Source organism: Eriocheir sinensis, chromosome 28, assembly GCF_024679095.1.
Source record: "Eriocheir sinensis breed Jianghai 21 chromosome 28, ASM2467909v1, whole genome shotgun sequence".
In the NCBI taxonomy this organism is placed as follows: Eukaryota; Metazoa; Arthropoda; class Malacostraca; order Decapoda; family Varunidae; genus Eriocheir; species Eriocheir sinensis.
In genome coordinates, this window is record NC_066536.1 from 7,102,133 (window position 1) to 7,112,132 (window position 10,000).

General features: G+C 45.0%; 1 protein-coding gene across 2 annotated transcripts in view; it reads right to left on the reverse strand.

Annotated features, from left to right (window-relative positions):
* Positions 1-10,000, reverse strand: part of LOC127004440 (dual specificity tyrosine-phosphorylation-regulated kinase mbk-2-like) — a 95,273-nt gene that overhangs the window by 28,101 nt on the left and 57,172 nt on the right. For both annotated transcript variants that reach the window (XM_050872159.1, XM_050872157.1), the window contains one exon: positions 6,614-6,738. In XM_050872159.1, coding sequence (XP_050728116.1) covers positions 6,614-6,738 — 125 coding nt within the window. The remainder of the gene's footprint in view (positions 1-6,613; positions 6,739-10,000) is intronic.

A 10,000-nucleotide genomic window follows, 5' to 3' on the forward strand; every position in this document is an offset into this window, starting at 1 on the left:
AGAAAGAAGGGAGAGAGAGAGAGAGGAGATAAAGAGAGGAGAGAGGAAGAGAAGAATAGAAGGAGGTAAAGAGGAAACAAGGAAAGGAAGAAGAGAAGAGATGAATAAAGGAAAAGAAGAAGAAAGGAAGAGATGAAGGTAAAGAAGGGAACAAGAAAGGAGAGAGGGAGAGAAAATGTGGAGGTAAAGAGGGAGAGAAGAGGAGGTGGAAGTAAAGAAATGAAGAGGGGAGAGAAGAGGAGGAGGAGGTAAAGAGGGGAAGAGGAAAGTCAAATAAGAGGAACTTGATCTAAAACTTTTGGTGAATGGAGAGATGGAGAGAAGGAGGCCAGGAGGAAGAGGGAGAAGAGGGGGAGGAGGAGGAGGAGGAGGAGGAGGAGGAGAGGGGGGCAGAGGCAGGGGATCTCGATCGACAAGGAGTAAGACAGGAAGAGGAGGAGGAGGAGGAGGAGAGAGAGGAGGAGGAAGGAAGGGGGGGGAGGAGAGAGAGAGAGAGAGAGAGAGAGAGAGAGAGAGAGAGAGAGAGAGAGAGAGAGAGAGAGAGAGAGAGAGAGAGAGAGAGAGAGAGAGAGAGAGAGAGAGAGAGAGAGAGAGAGAGAGAGAGAGAGAGAGAGAGAGAGAAACCATTACCCATTTTCTTTTACAACTTCTGGAACTTGTCCAAAGAAAAAAAAACTTGATGAGAAAAAATCTGTTTACCTTAACTCGTAAAACATTTTCTCCAACAAGAAAAAAAGTTACGCTTCTCTCTCTCTCTCTCTCTCTGATATTATGTTATTGTCTTATCTTCTCATTACACAATTTCCTCTCGTGAGTGTGTGTGTGTGTGTGTGTGTGTGTGTGTGTGTGTGTGTGTGTGTGTGTGTGTGTGTGTGTGTGCACGCGCGCGCTCAGTGAGGTAGGTTAGGGAGAGGCAATCACCGGGGTGGAGGAAGTGGAGGAGGAAGAGGGGGTGGGGGAGGAGGGGAAGGCAGTCGTCGAGGCGGAGGAAGAAGAGGAGTAGGAGAAGGAAAAGAAGAAGGAGTAGGAGGAATAAGAGGAGGAGAACGGTAAAGACATTGATGAAGTGAAAGAGACGGACGGAAAGCAGGAGAAGCAAAGAGAAAGAAAAAAAAACAAGCGTAGGAGGAAGAGGAAGAGGAGAAGGAGGAGGAGGAGAAGAATAAGAAGGTAGAGTAGGAGCATCAAAAAGACGAGGAGGAGAAAGGAAATCGAGACAGAAGGATGGTAATAAAAATCGAACTAAAAGCAGGAGGAGGAGGAGGAGGAGGAGGAGGAACTGTCAGAGGAGAAACCATCAGAGGAAATGGAGAAGGAGGAGGAGGAAAGAGCAAGAGAAGAGCAGGGCTGGGAGGAATGCGCGTTGGCCAGTGGGACAAGCTTGGGGGAGGGAACGGCACGGATGGCATGGCAAAAATGTGGAGGAGGAAACACACGAGAACCGAACACGAGGACGAGGGGGAAGGAAGGGAGGCGAGGGACGGCAACAGGCAGGGAGTGAGAGAGTAAGAGAAACCAAAAGCGAGAGCGAGAGCGAGAGAGAGAGAGAGAGAGAGAGAGAGAGAGAGAGAGAGAGAGAGAGAGAGAGAGAGAGAGAGAGAGAGAGAGAGAGAGAGAGAGAGAGAGAGAGAGAGAGAGAGAGAATGGGGGGGGGGGGTTTAAATCAGTGTAATTCTTCATACTTTTTTCTTTAACTGGAGCGGAAACAAGTATTTTACGTCGCCATCACCCACAGGAGCTACATTTCTGCAAGCCATTTAAAACTGTACCGCTACATATATATAGTGGCAAGAGCTGTGTGTGTGTGTGTGTGTGTGTGTGTGTGTGTGTGTGTGTGTGTGTGTGTGTTTTGTATTTTCTATTTCCGAAACAGTTAGTGCGTCACCGCTTTGTTGTGTTAAGGTTAAGTGGTAAAAAAAAATATATATAAAAAAAAGAGAAGAGGCCGTTCAAAACACCCTTACCCCCGGCACAAAAGAAAACAAAACAAACAAACAAACAAACAAAAAACAATAAAAAAACACGCTATATTTGTTGCGAAAAACACGATATTCCTCTTTTTATACTGAATAGTGAGAGGATGTCTTCCGCGCTTCAAAATCAATAACTAGCTAATGACACAGTGTACCCGATGACGCTATCTCGAACGTCATTAATTAATCAGTGGCGCGCAAGGTGAAGGTTATGCGTCATGTGCTAATTAAAAGGGCTCAGGTATGTCTCTTTTGTTGATTGGTCGGACTCGCCGTAGGCTCAATTTTTTTTCTAGGACCTGTTCACCTCACGTGTTATTGTTTCATGACAGTGACTACTAACACAAACGAACAAACAGATTCCTAGTTAATTTAAAGTGCGTGTTGATTATTACAGGTGGTGGTGTGGTGGTTGGCAGTAGCGTTTACCTAATTAAATCCTCACTTCACGCTGAAATATCCATCTCTTTTTTGGTTCATGGCAATGGCGACATACAAACCCCTGCACAGTTGCTGTCCATATACAGGGGCCTTGTCCGCCCTCGTATGGAGTATGCATCTCATGTGTGGGGGGGCTCCACTCACACAGCTCTTCTGGACAGAGTGGAGGCAAAGGCTCTTCGTCTCATCAGCTCTCCTCCTCATACTGATAGTCTTCTACCTCTTAAATTCCGCCGCGATATTGCCTCTCTTTCTATCTTCTATCGATATTTCCACGCTGACTGCTCTTCTGAACTTGCTAACTGCATGCCTTTCTACTCATGCTCATCCCTATACTGTCCAAACCCCTTATGCAAGAGTTAACCAGCATCTTCACTCTTTCATCCCTCACGCTGGTAAACTCTGGAACAATCTTCCTTCATCTGTATTTCCTCCTGCCTACGACTTGAACTCTTTCAAGAGGAGGGTATCGGGACACCTCTCCTCCCGAAACTGACTTATCTTTCGGCCACCTCTTTGGATTCTTTTTAGGAGCAGCGAGTAGCGGGCTTTTTTTTTTTTATTAATGTTTACTTTTTTGTGCCCTTGAGCTGTCTCCTTTGCTGTAAAAAAAAAAAAAAAAAAAAAAACAGACTGCGAGTTAATTAAAAATACGCGTTTTGGTCATATCAAGTCTGTAGCAGTTATCTAATACACACTTCGCGCCCAAAAATATCCATCTTGAAGCTCTTCGGATGAGTTCGCCCAGAAATATCCATCTTCAACGTTTTTGGATGAGTTAATAAAAGCAAAAACAAAACATACAGACAGCCAGTTAAATAAAAAAATGCGTGTTGATCATCTCGTTTCAGTATCAGTATCCTCCCGAAATCGACCTCTCTCTTTGGCCATTCCTATGTACTCTATTCGGGAGCAGTAAGTAGCGGGCTTTTCTTTCATTATTGTTTTCTTTTCTTTTTTCACGCCCTTGAACTGTCTCCTTTTCCGTAAAAAAAAAAAAGTTATCTAATCCAACACTCGCTTCTCGTCCAGAAATATCCATCTTCATTTGTTTCATGGCAGTGATAGGAAACAAACAAAACAAATAGACTGACAGTAAATTATAAAAAAACGCGTGTTCGTCATTTCAAGCCAGCAGCGGTGGTCTAATATACACTCCCATCTTGAAGCTTCTTACATGAATTCATATTAAGAAGCAAAAATTTACTCCCAGCGTCCAAACTCTCCTGATCCGATTTCAAGCAAGTTGCCGCCACTGTCACAGAACCTCCACCTTGAAACTCTCCGGATTTATTCAAGCGATTTTTTCCTGCGCTTCGTCCCAACACTCCAGTTTAGACTTAAGGAAAGTGACACAATGCACCCCTTCGCCTTGGGTGTGTCTGCCTTGCGCCACCCACCGGCCGGCTATTCTCGTCCGTCTTCATCGTTTATGGAGTCGACAAGTTTGAGGATCACCGCTGACAAACTGCTAAAGAAAGTTGGAGTCGTGTGTCATGTCTCCTTTCAGTCTCTCATGGCCTTGGGAGGGAGAGAGAGAGAGAAAAAAAAAGAGGCAGGAGATACTGATCACCATTTTCTTAAACACCTCGGAGCTTACACACCCACATTAGATAGGACATTCGTAGGGATTCTGTGGTCATATCCTCGGGTAGTTTTACGAGCCTGGTGATAGCTTGACAAGGCTTCCGTACCATCAATGTGAAGTTTTAGGAGCCTAGTGATAGCTTGACAAGACTTCCGTACCATCAATGTGAAGTTTTACGAGCCTGGTGATAGCTTGACAAGGCTTCCGTACCATCAATGTGAAGTTTTAGGAGCCTGGTGATAGCTTGACAAGGCTTCCGTACCATCAATGTGAAGTTTTACGAGCCTGGTGATAGCTTGACAAGACTTCCGTACCATCAATGTGAAGTTTTAGGAGCCTGGTGATAGCTTGACAAGGCTTCCGCACCATCAATGTGAAGAAAACAGTCATGAGAACCCGACTCATCTCCTGGAACTGGATGCTGTGGGAGGCGGAAGCGTCTGAGAACTTCGACCTGAGTCTTATCTCACGACGAATGACTACAAGACAATGAACGACCTTTGTGGCGACTCACTGCACCCTGGCGTTGGTCTGTGTTGTCTATGGCCAGAGTTTTTAAAGGTCGTATTACCACTTATTAACAGTTATGTGGCTGCTCTGGCTTTTAATTTCGTTTTTGGGACTGAGTTTGTTAGAAGGGTTGGATTTACAGAGTTGTCGATAGATTACGAACTCAGTCGTTAAAAGTGAAATAAAAAAGTATCGACAAAACCAATTAACCACGTCTTTAACCTCGCTCTCTCTCTCTCTCTCTCTCTCTCTCTCTAAAAACGCACCAAGAAAGACATATAGGCCACATTATTCTTAACATAGACAAATACAACGTTAAAAAAAAAAAAAAAAAATCAGGCGTACGTCCTTATAGCTAGGGAGTGAACTTGTTTCCTGGGTGACATATTACAGAAGCCTCGAATAGATTTACACCGAAAACGTGACCTCTGGCGGCGGCCACTCGAAGCTCCTCTCGTGGCGGTGGAAATGAAGACAGGCAAGCAGCGGTTCGACGGTCTCAGTTTCTAATCTTTGTGGTGGAGATGAGGCCAAGACATTTTTTTGTGGCGGAGATGAGACCAAGACATTTTTTTTGTGGCGGAGATGAGACCAAGACATTTTTTTTCGTGGTGGAGATGAGACCAAGATATTTTTTTGTGGTGGAGATGAGACCAAGACATTTTTTTGTGGTGGAGATGAGACCAATATATTTTTTTGTGGTGGAGATGAGACCAATATATTTTTTTGTGGTGGAGATGAGACCAATATATTTTTTTCACTCACCGCACAAAGAGTCAAGAATGGATACCCGATAAATATAAGACAAAAGAGTAAGATTATAAGACCAATGAGACCAGTGGGTAAGCTTACGTAAGAGAGGGTAATGTTATGAAGGACCAAAGCAAGACCGGTGGGGAAGTTTATGACCAATGTAAGACCGAAGGGTAAGCTTATGACCAACTAAGACCACTGGGTAGGAATAAGCAAGACTGTAAGACCAACGTAATATCAATAAGTAAACATATGTTAGAGCGATGGGGAAGCTTATATAGACCTTTCTGGACGGCCTCGCAGCCTTCAGGGTCGAGCAAGCGCAGGTTCTCGGCGAGTCGATAAAGTCTCCGGTAAATGGACGCAGATTTGGGAAGTTTATTTTTCTTCATTCTTTTTTTACCTCCTCGGGGACGCGTGTCGGGTCGTGTTGACGGTGTCGTGTCACGCTCGTCTGCCTGTTTTTGTCCCTATTGTTGGAGGAGGAGGAGGAGGAGGAGGAGGGGTGAGGAACAAGAGGGGAAGGTGAGTATTTTTCTATAGAGGACCCACGCGTGCCCTTGAGGCAAATGTGGAGGAGGAGGAGGAGCAGGAGAAGGAGGAGGAGGGAGAGGAGGAGGAGGATAAGTGAAGGAAGGGGATGCCAAGTTCCGTTAGTGAGCTGTGAGGCGTGAGGGAAGAGGAGGGAGATGAAGATGAAGATGAGGAAAGAGGGGAGAGCTGAGAGAGAGGGGAGAGAGAGAGAGGAGAGAGGGAGAGAGAGAGAGAGAGAGAGAGAGAGAGAGAGAGAGAGAGAGAGAGAGAGAGAGAGAGAGAGAGAGAGAGAGAGAGAGAGAGAGAGAGAGAGAGAGAGAGAGAGAGAGAGAGAGAGTGAGAGAGAGAGAGAGAGAGAGAGAGAGAGAGAGAGAGAGAGAGAGAGAGAGAGAAGGGGTGGGGGAAGAGCAGGTCAAAGTTGCTATGCAGTCGCGTTGAGCTGTGAATTCTAGGAACAAGACTCCTCCTCCTCTTCCGCCTCCTCCTCCTCCTCCTCCTTCTCCAACTCCTCCTCCTCTTCCTCCTCCTCTTCCTGCTCCTCCTCCTCCTCCTCTTCAGTCTTCTTTATATTCAGTCACTATGTCTTCCTTCCGCTTCACTATCGAGCTTCGAGAGAGAGAGAGAGAGAGAGAGAGAGAGAGAGAGAGAGAGAGAGAGAGAGAGAGAGAGAGAGAGAGAGAGAGAGAGAGAGAGAGAGAGAGAGAGAGAGAGAGAGAGAGAGAGAGAGAGAGAGAGAGAGAGAGAGAGAAATGTAAAGCGATTTAGGTTAATTAGGATAATTCAGACACACACACACACACTCTCTCTCTCTCACCTGATGATCTTGATGGCCACGTGCTCGCCGGACTTGTGGTCTATGGCGCGGATAACCTGGCCGAAGGAGCCCTTGCCGATCACCTCCAGGATCTCGTAGCGGTAACTGATGTGGTCGTGCATCACCTGGGGGTGGGACGCAGGTGAGAGGGGTGGTGGGGGGCGGGGTGGGGAGAAAGGGGGCTAGATTAGGGGGAGGGAGTGTTTAAGTCCCGAATATGTCTAGTTATCATAATAGTTAACAGTAAGAACAAGTACAACAATAAAAATGATAATGATAATAATAATAATAATAATAATAATAATAATAATAATAATAATAATAATAATAATAATAATGATAATAATGACAATAATAATAATAATAATTTTCTACCAGCAACTTTCTTACATTGTAGTTAATGGATCCATAATTTAATTGCTCCTCTCCTTTAAAGAAAAAGGAATGAAAAGAGAAAAAGGAAAAGTGAGGAAGAAAAGGGAAAGAGAAGAGGAAAAGAAGAGGAAAAGAAGGGGGGAGGGAAAATGAAGGGAGAGGAAGAAAAGGAAAAGGAAGGTAGAAAAAAGAGAAACAAATGACAGAGGAACAAAATAAAACAAAAGGAAGAAGGAAGGAGGGCAAGAAGAAAGGAAAGATAGATAAAAAAAGATGATATGGAGAAAGTGAAGGTACGAATTGAACGTGAGAGTGAGGGAGGAGGAGGAGGAGGAGGAGGAGGAGGAGGAGGAGGAGAGGAGGAGGAGGAGGAAGCGGAGGTAAGGGTAGTCGAGAGGAAAATAGAGAGGAGGTCAGGTGGAAGAGAAGGGAGGAAAATGATGGAAGAAATGTAACAGAGAGAGAGAGAGAGAGAGAGAGAGAGAGAGAGAGAGAGAGAGAGAGAGAGAGAGAGAGAGAGAGAGAGAGAGAGAGAGAGAGAGAGAGAGAGAGAGAGAGAGAGAGAGAGAGAGAGAGAGAGAGAGAGAGAGAGAGAGAGAAGAGGAGGAGGAGGAGGAGGAGGAAACATGGAAAAACATGGACTAGCAGGCAGCAGAAAGCCTGTTGGCTCATTACTAGGCTGCCTGCTTTCAGTGATTTAATCAATCCGTTTGCCATAGGAGTTTGCAGGGAAGGATTAAAGCGCTTGTACACCTACACTTGGATACGTTCAGTTCACTCCCGATGCAGCAAAGTGGCGATCAATGCGTTTCTTGAATGAGTTGATGGTCTCTGCGCTAACCACTTCTGCAGGAAGGCTGTTCCAGTGGCGAACCACTTTATTCGAGAAATAACTCTTGCCGATGTCAGTATTGCATCGCTTTGCTTGAATTGTTTTTCCGTTGTTTCTTGTTCTCAGGTTAGTTTGCAGCGTGAAGAGCTTGGAGTGATCAACGTTGCTGAGCTTGTTCAGGTACTTAAAGACTTGTATCATGTCTCCCCGCAGTCGTCTCTTTTCCAACGTGAAGAGGTTGAGTCGCTCGAGTCGCTCTTCATAGGGTTTCGTCCTCAGTGATGGTATCATCTTCGTGGCGCGGCGCTGTACTCTCTCAAGTAATTCAATGTCTTTCCTGTAATTTGGAGACCAGAATTGCACGGCGTATTCCAGGTGGGGCCTTACCAGCGAATTATACAAGGATAACATAACTCTCGGCGTCTTGTATTCGAAGTTCCTCGATATGAACCCAAGCATTGTATTGGCTTTCTTACAGGCGGACTTGCAGTGTTTTGTTTGTTTCAAGTCACTGCTGATGGTGACCCCGAGGTCTCTTTCCTCTTGCACAGCATGTAGTGGTTCGCCACCCATGTGGTATGTGTGGTTGCTGTTTCTGGATCCGATATGCATTACTTTACATTTGGTAGTGTTGAAGGACATCTGCCATTTTTCCGACCACCGAGTGATCAGGTCTAGGTCTCTCTGGATAATTTCGCAGTCTGCCGTTGTGAGGGCCTTCCCACCCACCTTTGTGTCGTCGGCAAATTTTGAAAGACTGGATTTTAATCCTAGTTCTAGGTCGTTGATATATATGATGAAGAGTATGGGTCCCAGCACTGACCCCTGTGGCACTCCACTTGTAACAGGGAGCCACTCGGAGGACTGTCCGTTGAGTACAACTCGTTGTTTTCTTCCAGTGAGCCAGTCTTTGATCCACGCTGTCAAATTGTCGCCTAACCCCGCCGACTTGAGTTTCTTGAAGAGTCTTTCGTGTGGCACTTTGTCAAAGGCTTTTTGAAAGTCTAGATATATAACATCACTGGGGATATGATTATCCCAGTTTTCATAGATACTTTGGAAGAAGTCCAGTAAATTGGTTAAGCATGAGCGCTTATTCCTGAAACCGTGCTGAGCATCGGAAATGATGTTGCTGTCTTCAAGGAACCTAACGAGTTTGTCTCTGATGATCTTCTCGAGAATTTTTCCCGCCACTCAGGTCAAGCTGATTGGTCTGTAGTTTAGGGCGGAGGAGGAGGAGGAGCTGATTGGTCCAGACGGGGAGATGAACCAAACGTCTTCACCAATAAGGAAGGAGTACAGACCTCCTCCTTCCCTCCATCTCTCCCTTTCCTCCCTCCTTCTCTCTCTCTCTCTCTCTCTCTCCTTGTTCTCCAGTTCTCTATTTTTTCTTTTCCTTTCTTCTTTTCTTCCTCACTTTGGTTCGTTTTTCTCTCTTCTGTAAGTTTTCTTCTCTTCCTTCTTCCTTTCTTCCATTTCTGTCTTTCTTCTCTCCATCTTCTTTCTCCTCCCCTTGTGTCTTCCCTTCATTTCCTTTTCTCTCTTCTCCCTTTCTTCATTCTTCCCTCCATTTCCTTTCTCCTATCTTTGTATCTTCCATTCGTTTCCTCTCCTTTATTCTCCTTTCCTTCATTCTTCCTTCCATCTCCTTTCTCCTTCCCTGTGTCTTTCCTTCCCTATCTTTATTCCCTTCTCCCTTCCTTCTTCCTTCCATCTCGCTTCTCCTTCCCCACATCTTTCTTTTATTTTCTCTTCTCTCTTTTTCATTCCTTTATACTTCCCTCCATTTTTCCTTACTTCTCTCCGTCTACCTCCGTTTCTTTTATGCCCTCCATCCCTCTTCTATTTCTTCCTTGCATCGTTTCTCTATCCTCTCATCTCCATCTTTCCTTCCTTTATCAATCCTTTTTTCTCATTTATCTCCCCTCCATCCTTCGTTTAATTTCCAGCTGTTCTTTCGTTTTTCCAGTTTTTTCTTTCTCCGTCCCTTCATCTTTCTTACTTCTCTCTCTCTTCCCTTCTCTTCCTAATCCGTTCTATTTTCCCTCCATCCTTCTTTCCTTTTTTCAACTCTCTCCCATATTCTATTTCCATCTTTCTCTTGTCTTCGTCCATATATTTAGTTTCTTCTTCTTTCCTCCTTCATTCCTTCTTTCTTTCCTCTGCCTTTCAGTTTTATC